Raw genomic sequence first — 27,841 nt, 5'->3', positions numbered from 1 at the left:
TCGATTGACCATATTCAAACGACTAAACACCACTGCACATTGTTTATTTTTTGCTTCTGTTATAGCAATTACTCCAATAATTTCCATCAAAGTAAAGTATTCTGCCTAAATCTCGTTTTATTCATAAGTCTGAGATGTCAACAGCAAAAGAACAGCCAAGCTAAGTCTTCCCATAATTTTTCATCTGCATATTTAGTCAAGCTTAGAACTTAAACTTACGATCTTAAAGGAACTCTATCAAACCATGAGTTCTAAAATGACAATGTACAAATAATGTCTAAGTAGCTGTGTAAACATTTTCCTACTTTTCATGTTAAATATCAGAGGCAAAAGCTTTAATTCATTGTGTGTAGATTTTAGCTACGTTTGGAATGTCTCATTTGCAGAGGTATGAATCTGTAAGAAAGAATCTCTGCAACCTGACATGCTAAGAACAGTGTAATATTGAAGCAGATTACCTGACAGGCTTTTGTTTTCATATATCAGGTTTCACACACACAATTACAGATGTTTATGTTGGACATAAGATACATTTCCTCTGCTCTCTGTGAGATAAAGCTTTGCCTGTCTCTGACTGAGCTCTCTGCACACATAGAGTTAAGATGCACTGTGAAGGGAATCCCCCCTCCCCTCATGGCTGAGTCTGCCATCAGAATTTCATCAGACTGCCATCAGAAAACTGTGAAAGGGATTAGATAACAGTAAACAGCGAGATAAAGATTCAGATGTATACACCAATACTTAGCAGCACTTCCCAAACATTTCCTATCTCAACTGAAAAAAAAAAGCATATCACTAGTGTTGAGGCCCATACACACGTCGGATTTTCTCGAACGATGGGTCGTTTGAATGTCCCGTCGTTCAGTCGTCCGCATGCCAAATCGGGCGTGTGTACAGTCCGTCGTTCGGGTGATAAGACTGGTCTACAAAATCAGTCTTATCACACGAACGACGGACTGTACACACGTCCGATTTGGCATGCGGATGACTGAACGACGGAACGTTCAAACGACACATCGTTTGGGAAAATCCGACGTGTGCATGGGCCTTTACTTTAAGTAAATTATCCTAGTACCTAGAACAGTAGCTGACAATGCACAATCCCTCTGACACTACAGAAGATGATTAGGTGTTATGTCATTAGCAGGGTCCATGAATGAACCACCTTAATCCAAGCCATACTGGTCCATGGGTGATATTTTGACACCTTGGGCCATACTCAATTCACGTTTTCTCCTTGGAACAATGGGTGTCAGCAAGTAACAGAGTTCTGATTATGAGGTGATCTGCAGTATCACCTATATTACAGATGTATACCTGATTATATGGTGATCTGCAGAATCACCAATAATACAAGTATAACAGACAACTGATGTGCTAGCTAAAGTACAGGTAGGTGATTGGTGCAACAGTAGTACTGATAGATATCAGAGTCACCTCACCAGAGGAGCTGGTGGGCGCTATAGTACAATGAGCTCCTCACCAGTGACAAGGGCTCACTGGTGAGAGTAGAGTGGTCAGACAGATCAGGTTGGCAACAGACAGACAGATAAGGTACAGAATCAGGAGGCAAAGGCAGATAGATAAACAGGCAGAGTCGGCAACTAGATCAGATGGGCAGAAGTACAAAAGCGTTGAGCAAAGGAGTAGTCAGAACGAGACAGAGTCATACACAGATAATAATACAGTATTCAATGAATTAAAATTATAGCTATCAAAGGTCTGAGCGCTAACACGAAGTATTCGCAACAGCAGACAAGTTGTGAATGAACCTGCTGTGCTTAAAGTGAACCCAAAGTCACTTAAAAAAAACGAGATTAACTCACCTGGGGCTTCCCTCAGCCCCCTGCAGACGACCGATGCCCTCGCAGCTCCGCTCCGATGTCCCAGGACCCGCCGGCGAGCACTTCCGGTTTGGCCGTCACCGGCCGACAGGGATGGGAACGCGAGTGATTGTTCGCGTTCCCAGCCTGTATATCGCCCCCTATGCTGCTATTGCGGCCAGGAGGTCGCAATAGCAGCATAGGGGGCGATATACAGGCTGGGAAAACGAACATTCACAGGCCGAGAGGCAGATGCAGTTGCGGCGGTAGCGCTGTTCGCCGCAGCTGCCTCGCTACTATTCATTACACTCCTGAGTTTTTTCCTAGGCGAGATTTTCAAGTTTGTCAATAAATTGCATTCTAAACCACCATGACGCAAGAAAATGTTAAAAATAATTTTGATAATACTTTTTCACCAACTTTGACACTATTTGAATTGAAAAGTGCTGAAAAGCTACTTTAAAAATAATATGAAAAATTATCTCAGAGGAGAAAACTCAGGAGAAAAAGTGAATTGCATAGGGGCCCTTGGCCCCTATGCATTTCACTTTTTCTCCCAAGTTCCCTCTCGGGTGACATTTTCCCACCTTGGCCCATATGCAATTCACCTTTTCACCTAAGTTTCTTCTGCTAGATATTTTTTTTATTCTCTGTTTAAAATAACTTTTCAGCACTCTGCAAATGAAAAAGTACTGAAAAGCAGGTGAAAAAGTACTGTCAAAATTATTGAGTATTTTCTTGCTTGCTGGTGGCTTAAAGAGCATTTTTTTGATAAGGTGAAAAAAGATCTAGGAGAAAAAACTTAGGAAAAAAAAGTTAATTGCATATGGGCTCATTTCAATAAAGAGCATTTGAAGCCACCAGCAAGCAAGACAATTCTTAAAATAATTTTGATAGTACATCTTCGCCTACTTTGAGGTACTTTTTCTATTGCAAAGTGCTAAAAAGATATTTTAAAGAAAAGATGAACATGTATCACCTAGGAGAAAGCGCAGGAAAAAAAATAATTGCACATGACCCACTGGCCCATTGTGCAATTAACTTTTTCTCCTGAGTATTCTCCTAGGTGATATTTTCAAGCTTGTCAATAAAATGCCTTTCAAGCCACCATCAAGCAAGAACATTCTTAAAATAATTTTGATAGTACTTTTCCACCTACTTTTTGGTACTTTTTCAATTGCAGAGTACTGAAAAGTTATTTTAAATAGAGAATGAAAATGTATCTCCTAGGAGAAAAGTCAGGAGATGAAGTGAATTGCATATGGGACACGGAGTCTTCTAGCTGCCTCCACTGTAGTGCTGGGAAACCCTCAGTATCATTGCTACATATCTCACAAAACCACAAGGTGGGTGGCTCGGTTATCTGCCAGGATGATCATTCTGTTAAACAAGCAGCATGACATTATACAGTAGCTGTGTGCATGTCAAGTATATCTTAATACTTCACCTATGGCTCATTGTTTGTTTTTCCGTCTCAACAATCAGTTTTTCAGATTCTTGAAGTCATACATCACTGGAAGGGGGACACATATGATGAATCCTGGCATCAAGGACAAGCTTGCAAGTGACTTGAGAGCTAACGGGGACTCCAAATACAGCCACCTGCAGCAATACATGGATAACAATGAAATAGTGGACCTGTAAATCATGGCACATGGCAAAACATACATCTTCAAGTGAAGTGATCCTGTGTCTGGTATATGGAGTGAGACTCTGGCCTGAGTCAGAAATTGTACTTACTCCTTCCTCCATCACAAATCTGTTCCCACCAGCCAACCGTCAACAGCTCCGCCCCTAGTAATGTGGGTAAGGAGGCACCAGTCTAGTTGATTAGTAAAAGAAGCTTAATTGGGGAGAAAGAGGTGGGCACAATTTGTGACCAAGGAGTCAGTCTCACTCCACAAATAATTGATTCTCATTAACGTAAACCTGAGATGAAGAGAGCAAATGTATTTTTAGTTGCTTGGGGCTTCCTCCAGCACCCGTAGTCTATCAGCTTCCTCAATATCCTTCCGGGCTGCTATTCTGCTGTGAAGTCAGCAATCCAGCTGTGTTGCAGGCACCTGCACATGCATTGTTCAAGGCAGCGAGCCTCCTCGGTCATTGGACGGGAGCATTCTATGTAAGCACAGTTACAAAGTCTTACGAACTGCACATGCACAGAACGTGCCCATCCACAGGAGCGGATTTTGATGGTACGTGGCCAGGACCATGCATGCGCAGTAGTCCACAAAGAGCTAGGTTGCGGACTTTACCGGGGCTGAGCGAGACAAAAACGGGGGGAGCCAGAAAGACATCAAGGGAGCTGACGGACTACAGGGGCTGGAAGAAGCACTAGGTAAGTATAAATCCTTTTGCTACATTCATCTCAGGTGCACTTTAAATATGGCATAGGCATGGCCTTATAAATGGATTTATGCAATTCTTTAAAGGGGTTTTCCCCTTTCAAAGGATTCCTGGCTTAAAAAAAGTTTAGCTGAAAATGTTTAAGTAAATGTTATTTTCGAACTGCATGTGTACTAATACATTTGTATAAACCAGGGGTCTCAAACTCAATTTACCTGGGGGCCGCAGGAGGCAAAGTCAGGATGAGGCTGGGCCGCATAAGGAATTTCACAATCGCGGCGCATCGCCGCCTCTGCCCGCCCCTCTCACTCTTCCTTCACAGAGAGGGGCGGGTAGAGGCGGCGATTGACGTCAGGAGGGGCAGAGCTAAAGCTGAAAGCTCTGCCCCTTCCAGGAAATGCCGGCGGATTGCCCCCCGGGAGATTTGGGTGTTCTGCAGCCCTCGTTTAGCGGTGGGGATGCGGCGGATTACTTGGGAGCACTGAAGCAAACTATAAGGAAGCTTTTGCCAGCGAGGGCCACAAAATGTTGTATTGAGGGCCGCAAATGGCCCGCGAGTTTGAGACCCCTGGTATAAACAGTGGTGTTCATTTTACGGCTTTGCAAATGGATATTTATGGCACCAGAAACAACAACTATATTGGACTTGTCTGAAGAAGGCACACAAAGCTAAAATAGAACCTTTAAGTTGAAAAGCTCCTATAGGGCTGGTGCACACCAAAAACCGCAAGCAGATCCGCAAAACGCTAGCGTTTTTTGAACCGCTTAGTGTCATTTTGATAGCGCGGTTTTGGGGCGTTTTGCGTTTTTCCTATACTTAACATTGGAGGCAGAAACGCATCCGAAATCCAAAAAATGCCTCACCCAGGCATTTTTCGTTTCTGCAAAACGCCTGCCGCTCTGGTGTGCACCACCCCATTGAGATACATTGACCAAGCAGATCCGCAGCCGCAAGCGGATCTGAAAACGCCCAAAAAGCCGCTCGGTGTGCACCAGCCCTTAAAGTTTTTCTTTTTGTCTTTTTTTTTTGTTGTTGCTCAAAACTATTATTAAAACCTGTACATATGATTTTCATGTATGTCTTTTAATGGAAGTATGTTTTTAGTCATGCGCTTGAATAAAAATCTGCCGTGGTTTTACTTTTTTTTTTAATCTACTGTTAATTAGTTTGTGGAGGTCACAGAGTGTGGAGGTATTGCTGTCCCTTATGGGCTGAGCGGAACACACTGCTCTTCATCAGTTTAATGATTTGATCTAATATAAAAGACTGCTGCTACCCAGTCATCTAAATCAGTGTTTCTCAACATTTTATTGGTTTGTACCCCTTTTAAAGCCATGTACTTACCAAGTACCCCCTAGCATAGTAAAAATGATTGCAAGTACCCCTTGACAAATATATACTTAATCGTAGTACATGATAATTGGTTCTAAACAATTTCCAAGCATTTACTATTGCTTTTAGCTAGCTAAAACACTAATTTGGTGTTTAAATTAGATTTATTTTTATTTTCTAAAACTATAAATTTGTTATATTAGGTTAAATATATCAAGCCCGAGTACCCCCTGGAACCATCAGAAGTACTCCCTGGGGTACGCGTACCACACGTTGAGAACCTAGGATCTAAATGACTTATCTAAAACCACTGATTATTTCTTTAAAGAAAAACAACAAAATATTATTCAATGTGGATTAAGAATACATTGCAATTATTTTTCTTATTAGAAATTTGATCATATCAAATCATTAGTTCTGCAGAATTTTATCATGTACTGCCAGCTTAAAGTCCTTTTCAAGGTAGAATTGTTATTAAAGTTCTTGCCCCCTTCCTGATTGCTTTATAATAGCAAATTAACAATAGTGGCAGGATAGTGTAATGATTAAGGGCTCTGCCTCTGACACAGGAGCCCGGGGTTCGAATCTCAGCTCTTCCTGTTTGGTAAGCCAGCAACTATTCAGTAAGAAGACCTTGGGCAATACTCCCTAACACTGCTTTTGCCTACTGGCTGCAGCTCTGGTACTTTGAGTCTGACAGAGCTGTAATCTGATGTAAACAATGCCATCACTATTCCCACTTTGATTTAAAGGACAGTGTGGATCCTTAGCAGAATCAGTAGAGCCACACCATCCAAACTACTCCCCCTCTGGCAAGTGGCAACACCACTCCTCTCCACAGACCACTTACTGGTAGTTTGTTTTGTGGCTACACTATTACACCCCTTCCCACTGCCTGATTGGGAGAAGTGGAGACCAGCAGCATGGCCCTTTCACCCCTTTCTCCCTTCTCACCTGGGAGAACTACATTTAAATCTAAGAATGCAAGGACAGTGTCAGACAGGTAGGTGGAAAAACTGAGGAAATCCACCTACTGGCCAAGCAGCAGTAACCCTGTGTTATCACTCCCAATAGAAACCTGCAGCAAGTCTTTACAGTGAGCAGCAACACCCAATTACTGCTGCTTGGCCAGCAAGTGGATTTCCTCAGCTTTTCGAGCTCCCAGTCCGACACTGTACAAGGATATTGGGTTATTCAATTATATAAAAAAATGAACACTACAAATGGCGCTGACATCTGCAGACTCTTTTAGGACAGGTGCAGGCAGGATAACTACTTCAGGATGCAGTAAGAAGAGGAAGTAGGTAAGCTGAATGCTGTAAACTACACACATCTCTACAGCCATCAAAAAGGTCTATACAACTGATAATAATATCTAGCCAGTAAGTTCCAACACACATTTAGTTTCAAACAGCCACTCCACAGCACAGGTCAAGTTCTACAGACGTCTTTAGGGATTATGAGCACATTTAACGTGGCCACTAATGATACAATTTGCCGAACGATCGATTACAAACAATTCTTCATATGAACGATCGTAAATGATCAATTGAGACCACTAATGGACATATATCTCCAAACAGCCTGGTGCTAACATCACACTGTGGGAGGGGTTTCACCACAATATCGGCCATACAGAGCCCCTTGATGATCCGTTTGTGAAAAGGAAAAGCTTTCTCATGGGAAAGGGGGTATCAGCTACTGATTGGGATGAAGTTTAATACTTGGTTTCGGGTTCTCTTTAAGTTTAATCCAATGCTAATGTCTGCTGTTAGTCTTCCAAAATAGACAAAGCCATTTGGCACGTGCGTTTATAAATATTAAAGAACAACTGTAATGAGATGGATATTGAGACTCCCATATTTATTACCTTTTAAACAATACCAGTTGCCTGGCAGCCCTGCTGACCTATTTGGCTGTGGTAGTGTCTGAGTAACACCAGAAACAAGCATGCAGCTAATCTTGTCAGATCTGATAATAATGTCAGAAACACCTGATCTGCTGCATGCTTGTTTAGGGTCTATGGCTAAAATTATTAGAAGCAGAGGATCAGCAGGATAGCCAGGCAACTGGTATTTTTTAAAAGGAAACAAATATGGCAGCCTTCATGTTCCTCTCATTACAGTTGTCCTTTGAGCTTGCTCCAGCTGGCAGCTGTACTCAGTACACTGCTGTGTTCTATGTAAAGTCTAGCAGGCACTATAGAAAAGCAACTGATCAGGGGAAGAAGACAATATTCTACAGTATCCTCTGCAGAATTTTTTTCTAGCCGGGTGGCGCTTCTCTGCACAACTCTGCTTACAGCAGGGGAGGTGGTGAGCCGATGACAGCCAGGCGCTCACAAAAACTAGCCGGGTGGAGCACCTGGCTAAAAGAGCATGGGAAGAACACTGTTCTATAACACCCAATCGGGTTTCTGCTGAAGAAGAATTCCGATTGATTGTTCTGAGAAACAGCTCCACTTTTAGTCCAGTTTTCAAGGAACCCAACTTTATAACTTAGTCTCACATTGTCAGTGCTCCTTAATATGTTGGCGCTTTACAAATACAATAAATAAATAAATGAATTGTTATTTAATATACACTTCTGTACCCATATTCTGACTGCACCCATCATTAGGGATGGTCAAGTGAGCTGCAAACAGTTCTGAGTTGATACAGGATTATGCAGATCTTGCATGCAAATTTATGCAGCTTGAAAAATGAGCCACATTCTGCCAATGTGAAATGTCATTGGTTCATTTTCAAGCTAAATACATTTGGATACAATATCTGCATATTCCTATATCAATTTAGGAAGGATTTGCAGCTCATTGACCACCCTTACCCATCATCTCTGTACTAGAATGTGACTTAGCACTTTATACTACATGAACAATGGTAATAAAAGTAATATACTTTACTGGGCCTTGGTAACTCCAGTCAAGAGTATACCATACAGTATGAGCAAAATAGTTAACCACCTGTATAACTAGAATACCTGTCAACCATGAAACTGCTTTAGAACTCTATGGCACCAGCACATGGAAGCCATCAGTATCTGTAAACCTAGTGATGCAAGATGGCACCAATTAAGATATATTAAGACAGCAATGCCTGTTTTCTGTACATAGTTCTGAATTGTTTATGTGATGTATACAGTCCTGCAGGTCTACTGCTTTCAGAGCAGCACGTCTTACAAGGGAATGCATACTACTGCATACTAGTACTACTGCGCAGGTACAGAATGCTCCCAGCCATGGGAGCGCGATAGGGAAGCGCACGCAGTAGGACTGCACCTGCACCGACTGCCTGAATTACTGGGACTCATAGCGGAGGATGCAGGCGGTGTAGGAGGATAGCGGCTGGATTAGCCTGAAGGGGGCTGAAGGAAGCCCCAGTTATGTATACATTTCTTCTTTTAACTTATCTCAGGTACACTTTAAAGCAAACCTTAAAGAGAACCAGAGGCCTGGGGCATCCTGCAGCCCCTGGCAGCCGTCCTGTGCCCTCGCCGCAGCTTGCTCCCAGCCATTGGCCCGGGTCCACTCCGCTGTAGATGCTGACTTCGCCAGGTCAGCATCTTCTGCGTCTGCGTGATCGCACTTGCGCAGGGAGAGTACAGCCAGGCTCCTGCTTCATAGTGCTCTTTAGCATAGGGAAGGCTCTGGATGGCATAGAGCAGGGGTGTCAAATTCAATCACATAAGGTGCTCCAGTGCTGCTTCAGGTCTCCAGAGTGCTCTAATCTTTCCGACAGCCACACGCTCTATGCTTCATATCTCTGGCTCCAGATGCATGTCACATAATTAGAAGCTGGAGGTATGGAAGCACAGAGCATGCAGTTGCTGGGAAGAACAGAAAACAACCAAAGCAGCACTGATTTTTGCAACATCAGCAGGCAATCTAAGTGTATGTCTAGCTCATGAATGTCAAACTCTGACCTTTGGGCCAAATCTGGCCCTCAGAGCCATTAAATTTGTTTCCCCACTTTGCATTATGTTTGGCCCACTCTAGACCACCAGGGAAGCTATACTGGAGGTGAAGCCCTAGAACACCAGGGAAGCCATTTGGGGGAAGTTGGGGAAAGCATTAAACACTAGGGAACTGTATAGGGGAGGGTGGGGGCCACTAGACACAAGGGAACTGTATAGGTAGGATAACTAGACACCAGGGAACTGTATAGGGATGGCAGGGGGACCATTAGACAACAGGAAACTTTATAAGGTGGCCAGTAGACATTGAGCGTGGCCCACGGCTAGGTCCCAGTGTTCAATTTTGGCCCACTTTGTATTTGAGATTGACACCCCTAGTCTGATGGCTGTGGGAGAAAGGGTGCACGTTAGCATCTCTGCCTTGGGCGCTGGAGGACAGAGTACACACCCGCTGCCAGGGGGCACAGTCCATGAAATACTATCATGAGTACACACAAACCAATAAAAAAAAAAAAAAAAGGTACTGTACTGGCTAACGTGATACTGTTGGAGGAAATGCATGATGAAAATACTAGATTCTGACTTACAAGTAGCAACGCTAACCTGCTGCAGAATATCTTAAAACAAAAGCACAACTAGGTGAGAACAACAGTACTTCGTGGACAGCAATTCCGAGCTGCTGTTGAACATCTTATAACTTTATCTCACCAAGCAGTACTCCATGCTGTGAACACTGGTACCAGGCAACTGTACAGCATCTTGAAAGTCCTTATACTCCATGGTGAGGACAGCAGCGCTTTGCACAACTCTCAGCTGCAGAACACACTGATAGCCCCAGGCAGAAGCGCCAAGCAATAGCACACGGTGGCGAGCACAGCGGCAGGATACATAAGATACAGTGGAACCAGTCAGTCAGAGCAGTGACCGAGGTACACATAATCATATAGACTAGCTAGCTCACACCACATACCAGATAGTCACCCCTGACACACTGCTGGCTGGGCAATGGGCATGGACGTTGGACTCCACTCCGCCCTCTGCCGTATGACCTCCGACATAGACACGAGATAGCTCAGTTCTTACATCTTATTGGTAGATGCTACATAATAACACTCCTTCTTCCTAGTTCCAGAAGATGTGGGCGGGGAATATCTGCATGGAGGACGTTGCCAGCAGACACAGGGGAAGGTGCAGAGTTCAGTTCACTCGTCCTGCAAGCAGCATGGCATCTGAGGGGGCATCCCAGGAGCCTGTCACCGGGGCAGAGATCATTGCACAAGCCTTGGTTGCACAAGTAAGACTATATATTGTCCTTTCATTCATATCACATCCTGGTTACAGAGATGAGTACCCCATAGTGGGAACACTGCCTACAAGCTAGCTGCAGACACTGCTGCTGCAGAACAGTTTGAAAGTCCCTGTAACACTGATGTAACATATGAGTACCATATGCTAAAAACATAGGAACCTGACTTAGCTGCATTATTTACTACTTAGCTGCTGGAGAACAACTTGAAAGCCCCATAACACAGTTACATTATGCTGAAAACAGTGTAGCCATTAGAGTTCACACATTAAATAAAAGTTGATCATCGACCAATGATTGTTTGCATATCTGGTGTGTGTACAGCATATGCCTAACATCGTTCAAGAATCCAACATGTTTGAGCCTTAACATCACCCAAGCATGACTGATCACAATGTTATTTTTGCTCCCCGCCTGCTTTGTCATGTGCCATTATTATTATTATTATTATTACTATTATTTTTTATTTATATAGCGCCAACATATTCCGCAGTGCTTTACACAGCAGAATAATACAACAAGGGGAACATAGATACAACTAACAAATGTACGGCAGAGTTCCAAGCAGCACAAATATTGTTACAAAAACAGTAAACATTAGGAGGATGACCCTACTCTTGCAAGCTTACAATCTAATGGGTAGTGGGGGACACTCTACGTAAGGGGGTGGAGGATGGATGAGGCAGTGACCCTTTGCCTCTGATTACATTGTGACAGATAAGTAAATAAGGGCTATAGAATGTTATAAGCTTGTCTGAAAAGGTGTGTTTTAAGAGTGCGTTTGAAGATGTCCAGGTTTGGAGCATGACGTACAGGCTGTGGAAGAGAGTTCCAGATAAGGGATGATGCTCGTGTAAAGTCTTGGATGCGAGCATGAGAGGAGGTGATCAGCTTAGAGGCCAGGAGAATTTCTTGGGAGGAGCGGAGGTTGCACGAGGGACAATATCTTGAGATTAGTGATGAGATGTATGGAGGGCACAACTCATGGAGGGCTTTGTATGTTAGAGTCAGGAGTTTGAACTGGATCCTCTGGGTAATGGGTAACCAGTGGAGAGAATGGCACAGTGGGGCTGCATCGGAAGCAGGGCTGTGGAGTCGGTCCAAAAATCCACCGACTCCGACTCCGACTCCTCAGTTTAGGATTCCACCGACTCCGACTCCGACTCCACGACTCCGACTCCTCTAATTTGCATATTACAATTTTGTTGATTAAACGTATGTAACATGAAATTCGTCTCTTAACTGCCAACGCTTAGGAATTTTACAAGACAACTGAAGTGAGAAGGATATGTAGACTACCATATTTATTCTCTTTAGACTAAAACTAGTCCTTGGTAAGAGTACTTGTAAAAGGTACAAACCGGAACAAAGAACATCTATCAGGCCCTAGGCAATGTAAGTGTGGGTACATGTAAGAATGATGTGCAGGTACTCTGCAGGGGAATGAGGAGATTGTAAACAGACAACACCTCTGTGTTCAATGTGCACAGCATTCTCAGTGGATTCCCTGCAGCTCTGTGGGGAGTGCATATGTAGAGTATAGTACTACTGTGTAACAAAGTAAACCTGAGACAGATGAAATTAAAGTTTTATACATACCTGGGGCTTCCTCCAGCCGCCTTCAGGATAATCAGTCCCTCGTTGTCCTCCTCCACCACCTGGATCTTCTGCTATGAGTCCAGGTACTTGAGCCAGTCTGGTGTAGTGCACATGCACACACTCCGCCGCCAGGAGCATACTACACCCGTGCAGCACTATTGCGCAGGTGCAGAATGTTCCTGGCTGTGGGAGCGGCATGCGGCCGGACAGCGCTGACTGGCTGAATTACCAGGACTCATAGCAGAAGATCCGGGTGGTGGAGGACAGCGAGGGACTGATTAGCCTGAAGGGGGCTGGAGGAAGCCCCAGGTATGTATAAAACTTTACTTTTCATCCGTCTCAGTTACCCTTTAATTTGTAGTCACCAAACCAAATTTTAATAACATATCACATTATTTGATTTCATCAGCAAAGGGAGTGCATACATTTGCATAAATCAGCATCAATGCAGAATTATTTCCATCTCGTTGACCATCTCTATTAGTGACACAGCTACACATCAGGCTTTATTCTTACAGCATAGATGTTATTTAGTATATATAAGAGATTCCTGTGTACACATCATATATACAGTCACAATCCGATATGTATATCTGACCTTAAAAATACGGGGACTGCTTTATTGAAGCAGCACAAGTAACTAATTTTGATTGGTTTATTTCATTTTTGTGGACTAAGCACAGCTATTACTGTATGTATACTGTATATATACATTATTTTTAATGACTATTATCCGAGAAATAGAACATTTTATCATATTTTCTATTTTAATTACAGTTACAAATTCATTAGGAGTCGGAGTCGGTGCATTTTTTCCCGACTCCGACTCCGACTCCAGGCACCCAAAATTGCACGACTCCGACTCCACGACTCCGACTCCGACTCCACAGCCCTGATCGGAAGAGCGTGTGGAAAGGTGAATGAGGCGGGTGCTGAATTTAGAAGGGATTGGAGAGGTGCTAGCCTGTTTTTTGGTAGACCTTTATCCCCCTCCATCACTACAGAATGCATTGCTAGCCTGAAGGCTAGCAATGCATCTGCACAGCATCAGTCCCTGACTTGTTGCCTGAAAGTTCTATTCTTGATCCCTGATGGGCGATAACCATTGCATGTGTGTACTTAGCTTAAGGCAGGGAGCAAACTTATTTGGAACATGCACTGAAGTGTTCTTCTCAGAATTTTTTTCCAGATGGGTGGCATGAAAAAGTAGGCGGGTGGGGCAAGATGAGAGAATGCAGGGCTGGCGCTTTTCTGCACAACTCTGCTTACAGAATAAGAGGAGGAGAGCCGATGACAGACGGGTGCTCACCAAAACTAGCTGGGTGGAGCACCCGGCTAAAAGAGACTGGGGAGAACACTGCACTGCTGCAGATACAATGACAGTCATCAATGGGCCGCTCGAGAATTGGGGGCGCAGGAGAATGCTGGTTTGCTTTGTCTGAGTTCCATTCTCTCTACAGTAAAAAATCAGACAGACAGACAGCGTTCTGCTTTTTCCACATGCTGCACATTCACAATTGAATTTTGCTATGTGGAATTATGATTATTGAGTTATTGCATTCAATTATTTGAACCAAGCATGTGTGCAAGGCGATGACCTGCTTCATTGGCTTGTGGCCGAAACGAGTGGTTCAGCCATCCATGGAAAAGAGGCCTCAGTAATGCTGAGCAGTCATTTTGGGGCGGGGTGAGCTGGATGATGGCGCACAATTCCGGGCGGCGTTAATTAAAGGAAACGTATGGATATGGATTTTTCCTTTTCAAATAACACCACTTGCCTGACTCTCCTGCTGATCCTGTGTCTCTAATACTTTTAGCCACAGCCCCTCAACAAGCATGCAGGTCAGGTGCTCTGACTGAAGTCAGATTGGATTAGCTGCATGCTTGTTTCAGGGGTGTGATTCAGCCACTACTGCAGACAAAGAGATCAGCAGGACTGCCAAGCAACTGGTATTGCTTAAAAGGAAACATTCATATCCCTCTCAGTTAAAGTGAACCTCCGGACTAAAAATCTACTCAGCAGAACTAAAAAGGCTTGGTGTTTCTTTAACAGTTTCACAGCATCAGAACTTTGTTTTTCTTACCAAAGCATCTTTTTTAGCTGCATTTTTAGCTAAGCTCCACCCATCAAAGAAAACTGCCCAGGCTTTTTTTCCCTGATGCTGTGCAAAGCATGATGGGATTTCCTATGTTGTTATTCACGTTGCCTAGCAACTGGGAGGGGTGATCAGCACACAGGACAGTTGGAACTGTGTCTCATACTTCCTGTCACCTCCTTTCAACCAAAAAGATGGCTGTCCTCATGAAATCAAACATTTGCCTGTTCTTTTAAAACAGGGTGGATAAGAGATTATATTACCTATCTATTTTAATTAACATAACTAATGTAACTTAGTGACAGTACGTTTCTTTAGGCTGAAGTTCCTCTTTAAGGTTCCCTTTAATTTTTCCCCCTCTGAGTGGTAGTAACTCAAGGAGAGAAGTAATTTAGGGTCCAGTGATTAACGGCCACAGAATTACACTGCTGCGTAGCCATAGACATAACATTATATCTATGGTGGTGGCCCGGTCAACCGCAGAGCGGGTTTAGAGCACATGCCGAAATGACCTGCTTCATGCCCCGGGGTTAGAAGAAAAGAGTCAGGCTGCAGAACATCTTGAAAGTTCTAAGCTTCCTACATCATTGAGTGACCCCCTGTGTGTATCCTGCTCTCCCAACCACTGCTATTATTCTTTGTAGATCATGCAGCAGGGTGACACCCTCCTCCCCCCGCAGAGCCAAATGGACTGGTCAGCAGATAGCCAGCCCAAGCACTCTGTGCAGTGATCTTTCCTGAACAGTCACCTGTTTCGTGTGGTCCGGTATCAACAAAAGTTGTTTAGGTGATACCTTTTAAAGGGACCCTGAGCAGTAAAAAAATACGAAACAGGTACTTACCTGGGGCTTCCTCCAGCCCACCGTAGGCCCTGAGGTCACTCGCCGTCATCCTGGCTCATCTCCCGGTCCGGCCAGCTCGATGACGCGTAGCAGCCGACGTGATGTTGTGGAGCGTCCCCCTTCAGGAAGAAACGGCCTACCTTCACCCCGAAAGTTGCCAGTAGTTGAGCCACCAGTGGGACTGGGAGAGGAGCCAGGAGGATGCCGGGGGACCTCGCAGCCTACGGTGGGCTGGAGGAAGCCCCAGGTAAGTAACAGTTTCATTTATTTACTGCTCAGGGTCCCTTTAATGAGTAACTGTACAAGATTTCTTTGCAGGCTTTTGAAACTTTACATTTTTTCTTCAGACATGATACAGAACTGGGCCTGAACCATCCGGTGCCTGAAAAAGAAACTTGAAGTTTTGAAAGCTTGCAAAGAAATCTTGTACTTTTTTTTTTTTTTCCAACAAATGTTTATTTAAACATTAAATTATACAGAATTGTGGTGAATACAGAAAAAAGGTACAATCTTTCACCTGAAAGATTTGGCTCAGTACAGTAGCCGCCTCTCCAGTGCCCGTGCTTAGCACTAGCTAGCACCCAGCCAGTGTATGGGAGTAGCTGGAGTAGCTGACAGGCGATGAATTCACCACCTTCAGCCTCCCGTGTGAAAGACGCTTTAGTGGTGTAGAAAGCCCTGGTAATTTTGGGTAATTGAATATGTGCATGGGTTTTTTAACTTACTCACTGAGATATTATAAAAAGCACAGCATGTCCATTAATTATTGCCATTCTTTATTTAACTTTCTAACCTGCTTTCAATTTGTGGAACTTTGTGTTGCATTGTGTTACATTGTTCCAGTTCTGTTTAATCCACATTATAAAGAACATACAGCAAACAGTAGCAACGTGTGTCTGTTTCCTCATCATATATTAAATGCTATATAGAGTGTGAAGGCATCTATTAGGGCTTGCTCACACTACAGGAGCTTTTCTAAGCGCTTTGTGATTTTAAATGCTCTTGCTTATGTTATCCTTCTCACTGAAGCGATGTGTAATAGTGATTTTAACTTTTAGATTACCTGGTTAGCATCCTTATTACTTGTTTACCAGATAAAAATAAAGAATTGATATTTGATTTATGCTAGACAGTTACTCTTTAAATGTACTGAGTGTATAGCTATCCAAAGCAATACACTTCAAATGAAAAGGTATCTCATAGTGTAAAAAAAGTAATACTTTAATCCTGTATAAAAAGCTAATGCACTTACATAGACGTCCACATGAAAAGGCAAAGGACGGACTCTCCCCCCATATGGTGGCCACTGGTGGGCCTTTTCACGTGCAGACCTTCCTTGGATAAATTATATGGCATATATATATAATTTCTAATGTTTGAGTAACCATTTATATTATAGTAGTGTAAACCAGGGCTGTGGAGTCGGTAGAAAAATCTTCCGACTCCGACTCCTCAGTTTATGAAACCATGACTCAGACTCCAACTCCGACTTCGGGTACCCAAAATGGCTCCAACTCCTAGACTCCAACTCCTTAGTCTAATACTTAACAGGGCTGTGGATTTTGTACAAAAATCATCTGACTCTGACTCCTCAGTTTATGAAATCAACGACTCCAACTCCGGCTCCGTGTGCCCAAAATTGCCCCGACTCCTCGACTCCGACTCCACAGCCCTGGTGTAAACAAAGCTTTCCTCTGTACACTGGGTGGTAATTTGTATAAAAAAAAACAAGACATAAGTACTCCCAAATTAGAGTGCAGCTGTACAGGGAGCTGCCATTGCATGGCTATGTTTAAAAAGTTTTGTAGAGAAAAAAAATTGCCTCTTCTACTTACAATTGCTGAAGCTGTATTAAAGTCCATCAACAGTCAGATGATGTCATTGTTTATGTTTTTTTTTGTTACAGAATGTGAAGTACATGTTTGGCATTGTGGGGTTTCCAATCGTTGAAGTAGCTGTTGCTGCCCAAGCAGCTGGAATAAAGTATATTGGCATGAGAAATGAGCAAGCTGTGAGTATTGCATTAGCATTTATATTTGTTTTATGTAAGACAAAAATCCCCTTGTTGGATCAATAAAGTTACAGAGCAGGATGCCCTACTCAGGACCAGTGAGTCTCATAATATCCCAGAGCAGGATTACTTGTATGTACCAGTCTTTTTATGTCATAGGTGCCCACAGACATGTTTCATTGGTGTTGTCTTATCAATTCCTTATAAAGTTTAGACCCACAAGTAATTGTTTTATATGGTGTTTTTTCTTTTAGGCATGCTATGCTGCCTCAGCTGTGGGATACCTTACGGGCAGGTAGGACTAAACTGTGACCATTCCATAATTTTCAATACCTACATACTGTATGAATGTAAAAATGTCTGTGGGCCTGATCCAATTCACCTTTTCCTAGTTTTCTCCTATGTGATATTTTCACATCTTGTAAGTAAAGCGCCCTTTAAGCTGCCAGCAAGCAAGAAAATACTCGGAATAATTTTGACACAACTTTTTTCACCTACTTTTTGGTATTTTCAATTGTAGAGTGCTAAGAATTTATTTTAAACAGAAAACTTAGGGGAAAATGTGAATTGGATTGGGCCTTTTATCGTCTTCTGGGAAACTAAAGAGGACACACAAAAAAAAAAAAAAACACTTACTGCCATTTATTGGTATCTGTATCAGTTTTTTGTATTTTATTTTTTTTGTAAACACAGCCCACATGTACAAATAAAGTTCAGAACATAAAGAAAAAACATAGTTGAGTCACATTTTCTATGGCAGGGAAAATAATAAGAAATAAGCATGGAGTCAGGGGTTATAACATGACAACAATCTAAGGCCCCGTTCACACTTGCGTTTTGGCAAGTAAACGGACCGGATCCTGACCTGATCCTGATCAGAACCGTACGGTTCCGATCCGGATCCGGTCCGTTTGTATCAGGCATGCATCAGGCTGCCATCCGGATCCGTGGGCAAAAAATAGCAAAATTAAAAAAAAAAAAATGTTGGGGTCAGCAGAAGGTGCACCTGTAGAATCAGGTTCCTCCGCTGTAGGCCTCACCTCCACCTCCGACATTCTGCCAAACAGCTCCAGCATGTCTGTCACTGCTGCTCCACTCCAGACATGCTTGGCCCATGTGTCCCCATCCGAAATGGCCGCTTGGATACGCATAGGAAGTGGGGTAGAATGTCAGGTTTTTGTAGGCCGTGTGTTCTGTGCCTTCCGTTTCCCATTGGTTTCTGTGTTCCGGATGGTGCTGTCAGGCTCCGGTCCGGCTCCGGTCCGGGTGCGTGGGCCGGAGATCCGGACCCAAAAAATAGCGCATGTTGGAAAAGAGTCCGGAGCCGATCCGGCTCCGTACTGTACGGAACGGACACGTGTGAACGTCCGCATAGCCTTTACATTGCTATGCGGAATGTACGTTCCGTTTGTACAGTATGCGGTCCGGATCAGATACGGAAAATCCGGATAGCGAACGCTAATGTGAACCGGGCCTAACAACCGGTAGATATCTTTCATGATATGTGGATCACCTAGTTAATGGCCCTCCCAAACAAGTGAAAAACCCAGAAATAGAGGATGAGAGCAAAAGAGACCAGGGCCCATATGCAATTAACTTTTTCTCCTGAATTTTCTTCTAAGTGATATTTTTACCTCGTCAATAAAATACCTTTAAACCACCAACAAACCAGAAAATGTTCAAAACAATGTTGACAGTACTTTCACCTATTTTTGGTACTTCTTCAAATGTAAAGTGATGAAAAGGTTTTTTTTAACATCTTTTTTTATTGAAATAACAAATAGTGAACAGAAATTGTCATTCAAGTGCAGAATTGTACAGTAATTCACTTTACATGCTAACAAGTTTTCTATTATAAACAGATAAACATGAACATGTCTGAGAGAGTATCCATTACCAGAAAATCTCAATAATAACCTATCTGAATAATGTAGACGGTGATTTAAGTTCTCTTGTATATAGTCCACATAATTTCCAATAAAAAATGTCTCATATATGCATATAAGTGGTTTCTCTATTAATAATAGATACATTTTATTCTCAGACTTATTATATTGCATTGTATTGTGTTAATTAATACAAATAAAAAACTAAATTCAACATCAAACTGGTTCCCCAAATCCCCTCCTCTTCCCCCCCCCCCCCCCCAATCCCAAAACCCCAGACCAATTCTCTTTCCATCCCACCAATGTTTCGTCTCTATGTGTTAAAAGTAGTTACAGTGGGTTGCAAAAGTATTCGGCCCCCTTGAAGTTTTCCACATTTTGGCATATTACTGCCACAAAGATGAATAAATGTTATTGGAATTCCACATGAAAGACCAACACAAAGGGCTTGATTGACAAAAGAGTGCTAACTGTTAGCACGGCCGTTTTCGCGCGAATTTTCGCATTGCGCGCGATCGTGAATTTTCACACGAAACGATAACGTTTCCGCACGCAAACGCGAATTTTACCGCGAAATCGATATCGTTTTCGCGCGAAAATTCGCGTTTGCGCGTGAAACCGTTATCGTTTCGCGCAAAAATTCGCGATCGCGCGCAATGCAAAAATTCGCGTGAAAACTGCCGTGCTAACAGTTAGCACTCTTTTGTGAATCAAGCCCAAAGTGGTGTACACATGAGAAGTGGAACGAAAATCATACATGATTCCAAACATTTTTTACAAATAAATAACTGCAAAGCGGTGTGTGCATAATTATTTGGCCCCCTTTGATCTGAATTCAGCCAGTTGCCTATAGACATTGCCTGATGAGTGCTAATGACTAAAGAGAGTGCACCTGTGTGTAATCTAATGTCAGTATAAATACAGCTGCTCTGTGAGGGCCTCAGAGGTTGTCTAAGAGAATATTGGGAGCAACAACACCGTGAAGTCCAAAGAACACACAAGACAGGTCAGGGATCAAGTTATTGAGAAATTTAAAGCAGGCTTAGGCTACAAAAAGATTTCCAAAGCCTTGAACATCCCACGGAGCAATGTTCAAGCGATCATTCAGAAATGGAAGGAGTATGGCACAACTGTACACCTACCAATACAAGGCCATCCACCTAAACTCACAGGCCGAACAAAGAGAGTGCTGATCAGAAATGCAGTCAAGAGCTGCATTTCTGGTGACTCTGGACGAGCTGCAGAGATCTACAGCTCAGGTGGGAGACTCTGTGCATAGGACAACTATTAGTCATGCACTGTACAAAGTTTGCCTTTATGGAAGAGTGGCAAGAAGAAACGCATTGTTAATAGAAAGCATAAGAATTCCCGTTTGCAGTTTGCCATAAGCCATGTGGGGGACACAGCAACCATGTGGAAGAAGGTGCTCTGGTCAGATGAGACTAAAATTGAACTTTTTGGCCAATATAGAAAACGCTATGTGTTGCAGAAAACTAACACTGCACCTCACTCTGAACACACCACCCCCACTGTCAAATACGGTGGTTGCAGCATCATGCTCAGGGGTGCATCTCTTCAGCAGGGACAGGGAAGCTGGTCAGAGTTGATGGGAAGATGGATGGTGCCAAATACAGGGCAAACTTGGAAGAAAACCTCTTGGAGACTGCAAAAGACTTGAGACTGGGGCGGAGGTTTACCTTCCAGCAGGACAATGACCCTAAACATAAAGCCAGGGCAACAATGGAATGGTTTAAAACAAAACATATCTATGTGTTAGGCCTGAGCGATATATCGTCTGGGGACCGAAATCGCGATCACGGAAATGAAGATTCCGTGATCGTCAAAGTGCCGATTTTCACATGTCCCTCTGCACTCTGCAAGTGCAACCAGCATATTCTCCCAGTGTGCGGAGCTCGCCGCTCCGTACAGCGGCGGCTCTCATTTGCGGCTGCGACTCACGCTCTCCTAATGTACTTCCTCCTAATGTGCAGGCTCTCACTTTGTGGCCTCTAACTCCGCCTAGCGCCTATGTCACAGCTGGGCGGGCGGCAGAGTCCGCCCACATGCCTATCAGGCTGTCAATCAGGAGTTTGGCCACAGGCTCTCCTCTACACTCGGCGGCAAGCTCACTCCGCCTAGCGCCTCTTACATCACAGTTGGGCGGGCAGCAGACTCCTCCCGCATGTCTGTGTCAGGCTGTCAATCAAGAGCTAGGCCAGTGGCCACAAAGGCCGATTATCAAGCCTGCTTACGTAGAATTTACAGCTCCGCCTCCTTTGCACAGAGAAAGTCTGGAAGAGAGTCACAGTATGCCAGCGTCACTGATGACTGTGATGATAAGCAGTTAAGTTCTGCATACTGAAAAGCTGCTGTTATCTGCTGCTGGGCACTGTGTGTGCATTTGTGCAAAGAAGCTGAGTGGGATAACTTAATCCTAAACAGACTGGCTGAAGTTTGACTAACACATTGCAGAGTCAGACTCTTAGAGAGATTTAGTGAATTTAGTGCTAAAGCTTGATTTGAAAAAAAAATCGTGAATTGAATCGAAATCGCAATTTTTGACAAAAATCGTGCAATTCAATCTTTTCCTAAAATCGTTCAGGCCTACTATGTGTTACAATGGTCCAGTCAAAGTCCAGATCTAAATCCAATCGAGAATCTGTGGCAAGATCTGAAAACTGCTGTTCACAAACTCTGTTCATCTAATCTGACTGAGCTGGAGCTGTTTTGCAAAGAAGAATGGGCAAGGATTTCAGTCTCTAGATGTGCAAAGCTGGTAGAGACATACCCTAAAAGACTGGCAGCTGTAATTGCAGCAAAAGGTGATTCTACAAAGTATTGACTCAGGGGGCCGAATAATTACGCACACCCCACTTTGCAGTTATTTATTTGTAAAAAATGTTTGGAATGATATATCATTTTCGATCCACTTCTCACATGTACACCACTTTGTATTGGTCTTTCACGTGGAATTCCAATAAAATTGATGCATGTTTGTGGCAGTAAAGTGACAAAATGTGGAAAACTTCAAGGGGGCCGAATACTTTTGCCACCCACTGTAGATTTCCAGGCCTCCCAGATATCCCCCTATCTTAGCCTTCAAATACCATGTAGTATCCTCTAAAGGTTTCATAATTCGGGTTATCTGTTCCTTTGTATGACATTTTTCAATAAAGACTTGCCATGTATTAAAGAATTTCTGGATCGTCTTTGATTTATGTCTTTCAATGTTAAGTCTTTCCATATGAAGAAGGTGGTCAAGAAGAGCTAAGACATCTTGTAAACTGGGGAAGATGGTTCTAACCATTTTTTCATTACTGCTTTTTTTGATACTAGGAGGAACAAGTGTTCTCGCCTGGTAATTGAAGTAGTTTTTTTCTTTTTCTACCAGGGGTAAACTATGAAACAAGCAAAACAGGGGATCAGGTGATCTCTGGACGTTATAAAGGGAATTTAAATATGCAACTACTGTTGACCAAAATGTTTTTATATTAGGACACTGCCAGAGCATATGGTTAAGTGTAGGGTTAGAGTCATTGCATTTGGGGCATACATTGAGGGGAGTCCCACCCTCATGCTTATATGGGCCTTTAATGGGAATATAAGCTCTATAAAGCGTTTTCAAGTACATTTCTCGCCAAGTTTCTGCTATCATAGTTTTGCGTACTTCCAACCATCCCTTTTTTACGACTTAAAAAAAAGAATCTTTGGTCATTTCTAAACCGCCCATTTTTGTAAATTAAGATAGTGGTTTTTGCAGTATGTTTGGGTCTCTCTCAAGAAACCATATAGCCATGACAGTGATTGTTTGGTTTTGGGGTTGCTGAGGAGATCTTCATAGTGAGGATGAAAAGGTGTTTTAAAAAGAAGTTGAAAAAGTATCTCCTAGGAAAGAACTCAGGAGAAAAGGGGAATTGCATATGGGCCAAGGAGAGAAATAAAAGTGAAAAAAATCATAATAATTTAAGACTAGTTAAAGTATTAAGCACCAGTATAGGGGCAATCAAAAGGAGAGATGGACATTCTAGAAGGGTAGGTTAGTCTGGAGATTCCTTGAGAAAGATCCATTTGAAACAGGTTTTCCAGGATCTTTTTTGTTGTTGTTTTTGTTTATCACACATGGGGCTTGATTCACTTAGACAAGTACAGTTGTGTTCAAATTATTCAACCCCCACTGAAATTGAGTGTTTTGGCCAGTTTGACATTGATTTTGATCATTTCAGTCATCTTGTTTACAATTAAATCAAAGAGGCACTTGTAAGTCAGTCAAATATAACATAACATTTATGATGAAATAATCACAAATATCTTTTCTGTGCTCGCATCATTATCAGTTTTATTCAACCCCCCAAGTGACATTCATTCTTAGTACTTAGTACAACATCCTTTTCCAGTTATAACAGCTTTTAAACGTGAAGCATAGCTTGACACAAGTGTCGTGCAGCGATCTACGGGTATCATAGCCCATTCTTCATGGGCAAAAGCCTCCAGTACAGTCACATTCTTAAGCTTGCGCGCTGCAACTGCTTTCTTTAAGTTCCACCAGAGGTTTTCAATCGGATTTAAGTCTGGTGACTGCGATGGCCACTCCAAAATGTTCCAGCCTTTAATCTGCAACCATGCTCTAGTGGACTTGGAGGTATGCTTGTGATCATTGTCCTGTTAAAAGGTCCCAACGTCTCTCCCAAGGTTTGTGACGGAATGCATCACATTTTCATCCAATATCTCCTGGTACTGAAGAGAATTCATGGTACCTTGCACATGCTAAAGCTTCCCTGTACCTGCAGAAGCAAAACAGCCCCAAAGCATGATTGACCCCCCGCCATGCTTCACAGTAGGCAAGGTGTCTTTTCTTCATAGGCCTTGTACTTCCTTCTCCAAACATAGAGATAATCCATGGGCCCAAAGAGTTATAATTTTGTTTCTTCAGTCAACAGAACACTATCCCAAAACTTTTGTGGTTTGTCCACATGACTTTTGGCATACTGCAGTTGACTCTTCTTATTCTTTGGAGATAGCAAGGGGGTGCGCGTCTTGGAGTTCTGGAATGGAGGCCTTCATTACGCAGTGTATTGTCTGAGCTGAAACTTCAGTACCCGCATCTGACAAATCTTTTTTCAGTTCCTCAGCAGTCACACGGGGACTTTTCTCCACTTTGCGCTTCAGGTAGCACACAGCAGTCGAAGTCAGCATCTTTTTTCTACCATGACCAGGTAGCGTTTCAACAGTGCCCTTTGCCTTAAATTTGCGAATGATGCTATTGTGTCTCTTGGTATGTTTTAACATCTTTGCAATCTTCTTATAGCCATTGCCCTTCCTGTGAAGAGAAATCACCTCTTCTCTTGTCTTCCTGGACCATTCTCTTGACTTCACCATGCTTGTAAACACACCAGTAAATGTTTAGAAGGAGCTGAGTATCACAGTCATTTTAAATCTGCCTAATTGGTGCTTATTATGCTTGATTGCTGTTTGTTAACATCCACAGGTGTTTTCAATACCTGATCGAAAACACTTGAATGAACATCTGTTCTTAAAGAGAACCCGAGGTGGGATTTAATTATGTTAGTGGGGCACAGAGGCTGGTTGTGCACACTAACACCAGCCTCTGTTGCCCCATGGTGTGCCTCCAGGACCCCCCTGCGCGCCGCTATACCCCCCGCAGTGCTAGCGACACACAGCGTGTCGCCAGCACAATGTTTACCTATGCCTGTCTGTTAGCGCCGCTCCCCCGCCTCCTCCGTATCGGCGCTACCCGCCCGCGTCCCTTCCCTCCCGCTGATTGGAGGGAAGTGACGCGGGCGGGTAGCGCCGATAGAGAGGAGGCGGGGGAGCGGCGCTAACCGACAGGCATAGGTAAACATTGTGCTGGTGACACGCTGTGTGTCGCTAGCACTGCGGGGGGTATAGCGGCGCGCAGGGGGTTCCTGGAGGCACACCATGGGGCAACAGAGGCTGGTGTTAGTGTGCACAACCAGCCTCTGTGCCCCACTAACATAATTAAATCCCACCTCGGGTTCTCTTTAAGAGTGGTTGTCTTTAAGGGGTTGAATAATTGAGTCATGGAAGAAATCACATAAAAAAAATGTAATACTCTATTACAAAAACAATTGATGTCATTTTAGTTGCATTTGGTTCTTTAAAAGGTCCTTGTAAGATTTCATTCTGAACACAATTACAAATGTACACTAAATTCCCTAAAACCCTTTACAGCATTGGGGGTTGAATAATTTTGAACACAACTGTAGCATCCCTAATCAGAGTCGCATAGCAAACTTATGCCTGCTAATTGGCAATGATGAGAGCTCCACTTGTCCTGCCCTGAGCCCCTGCAGGTTCATAGCGCTCGCTATGCTACTCTGATAAGGCGTGCTAACTTTGATAAGGTGTGTTATTTGTCTTGGTGAATAAAGCCCATGGTAAGTATCTACTTTTTTAACTAGTATTTGCTTTTTAAATTAAACTCCCTCACTCTCCCTATAGTCCAGTAAGATTGGTGTAGGTGCTTAAAAATGTACTCAATAACTTTATTTTCTCTATGTCAATCAAGACACATACTCCATTGCATACTCAGAGACAGCACTGAAACTCATCCACCCCTTTCTTCCTACTGAAAATCTTCTGTGTGCAAATTTAGAAATAGACTACATTTGACTGGTCAATTTCCAAGCTGCATAATATTTGCACAAACTTGAAATTATTAGTGTCTCTTTGACCATCCCTACTTCCTACTTGCCATGCAACACGCCTCCATCGATCCTTACATCAGGAGATTAAGCGGCAGCTTGGCAATGCTCCCTCCTTTTGTAATTACATGGGGTGTTGAGAAGCTCCACCACATCTTCGCTTCCAGAAGACGGCATCGCTAAAGGTGGCCATAGAGTCAATGGATCTTTACAGGTGTTCCAGGAGGAGAGTACCAAGCTTCCATTAGAGCAGCTTATTTCTCAAGCAGAAACATAGGAATTTTACCAAGAACTTTTTATCCTACTAAGGGAGTGCTATAGTTTACAGAACAGTGCTTTTCCATTTTAGACCATTTAGAACTTGCTATAGTCCTCTTCATATGCCTGGATTGTGTTTCTGTGTTTTTTTATAAGGATATTTATATATATATATATATATATATATATATATATATATATATATATATATATATATATATATATATATATATATATATATATATATATATATATATATATATTAGTATATCTTATGCAGGCTGCAATTCTGACATTGTGTTCAGGTGTGCATGTTGTCCAGCAGGTAACACAGGAGTCATTGGCTGTATAACTTGATTATGTAATATGATACTTTCAGCATTGAACTTTGTATGATGTTTATTTGTAGCTTGGTTAGCTCAAACAACAGTTCATCAAAGTTCAAGTGTGAAAGTCCAGTGTTCAGATCACTGTACAGGGCACTGTTATATTAGGATTTCTTTCTTGGTTTACGCAATACATTTGCTGTGATGAGTTTGCTTTTGCTTCTGCCAGGATCAGCCTGCAGCATTGCAGAAGTCATGTTATGTAAATAGTATTATTTTTGCATACTTGTGTTGCGAACTAGTGGGTGTAGAATGTAAGATTTTTGTGTGCTCTGTTATTGTATGGCTCATATAGAGTCACTCCTCTTCTTATTATTTTAGTGTCCACCCCAACTATGGGAGATTTTCTAAAGGATGTGGATTATAACAACACACCTGCTTACATGGTTGAAGAGTCTAGTTGAAGAGTCACCCCTTGTAGAGTAAAGTGCTTGGATGGCTAACTTTATCCAACAGGATTCACCAAATATGTGGGGCATAATCCAGCTTGTGTATGCTGACAGTTCTGTTTATCACATTGCATTCTGTTAAGACTAATATACATTTCTATTTTCAATGGCATCTTCCACAGTGCTCGGCAGAGTGCATGGTCAGTCATGTGCTGGCCGTCACTCGGGGGGGAGGAGCTGACTGTCTTATCCGTGTTGCAATATTTGTCCAGCATCACTGCCATTATCAGGGACTCAATGTTTTGAGCCACTTCAGACATGGGGTATATAGGTGCCAAGTGGCTAGGGTCTTGACAAGGGTCCAGGCCAGGGAGTTCAATGCTATGAGGTAGAGGTTCTTCCACTGCAATAATATGTATACAATTTTTTTTCTAACCGCCATCCTATTCAGAAGCATTTATCAGTAGAAAGAAGATTCTTCTCGTTCTGTCCAGCTGTTGAAGAGAGCAATGTTAATTGGGCACTGTGTACTCAATTTACTTTATTTAAGGCACTATTATACTTTATGCGTTGTGTTGAGTGTAAATAAGGCCTAAAGAAGGCATTCTGTACTGCTAATATAACAGACTTTTACAGCAATGCAGGACAAAAAAAAGGATTTTAAAAAGTGATGATTAAAAAACATAAAAATGCCAACATGTTAAGTATTTATACTAGCTGGATATTCATATACATTAGAATAGATAATAGCATGCTAACCATCTTATTCTGTACTGTTGTTTTTCCAGACCTGCTGTTTGCCTTGTGGTTTCTGGACCTGGACTAATTAATACTCTTAGTGGAATGGCAAACTCGAACATGAACTGCTGGTAATACATTGTGTTACACTTTGTGCCCTGTAGGAGCCAGGACAATACATGATTAGCAAATGATTTGAATTAGTAGGAACCCTTGGCCAACCTTCCATCTAA

General features: G+C 42.7%; 2 protein-coding genes across 2 annotated transcripts in view; one reads left to right on the top strand and one right to left on the bottom strand.

Moving 5' to 3' along the window:
* BTD (biotinidase) overlaps positions 1 to 10,456 on the bottom strand; it is a 64,691-nt gene extending 54,235 nt beyond the window's left edge. Inside the window, exons 1-2 of the mRNA XM_068236087.1 lie at positions 10,385 to 10,456; positions 3,271 to 3,425 (exon numbers count right to left, since the gene is read on the bottom strand). Of these exons, the coding sequence (XP_068092188.1) occupies positions 3,271 to 3,281 (11 nt within the window). The 5' untranslated portion in view covers positions 3,282 to 3,425; positions 10,385 to 10,456. The remainder of the gene's footprint in view (positions 1 to 3,270; positions 3,426 to 10,384) is intronic.
* A 66-nt stretch (positions 10,457 to 10,522) lies between these two features.
* HACL1 (2-hydroxyacyl-CoA lyase 1) overlaps positions 10,523 to 27,841 on the top strand; it is an 80,561-nt gene continuing 63,242 nt past the window's right edge. The window contains exons 1-4 of the mRNA XM_068236086.1: positions 10,523 to 10,708; positions 17,164 to 17,268; positions 17,523 to 17,563; positions 27,659 to 27,739. Coding sequence (XP_068092187.1) covers positions 10,550 to 10,708; positions 17,164 to 17,268; positions 17,523 to 17,563; positions 27,659 to 27,739 — 386 coding nt within the window. The 5' untranslated portion in view covers positions 10,523 to 10,549. The remainder of the gene's footprint in view (positions 10,709 to 17,163; positions 17,269 to 17,522; positions 17,564 to 27,658; positions 27,740 to 27,841) is intronic.

This window comes from Hyperolius riggenbachi, chromosome 5 (genome assembly GCF_040937935.1).
Source record: "Hyperolius riggenbachi isolate aHypRig1 chromosome 5, aHypRig1.pri, whole genome shotgun sequence".
In the NCBI taxonomy this organism is placed as follows: Eukaryota; Metazoa; Chordata; class Amphibia; order Anura; family Hyperoliidae; genus Hyperolius; species Hyperolius riggenbachi.
The sequence above is the reverse complement of the archived record's forward strand: the minus strand, read 5'-3'. Positions and strand labels throughout refer to the sequence as shown.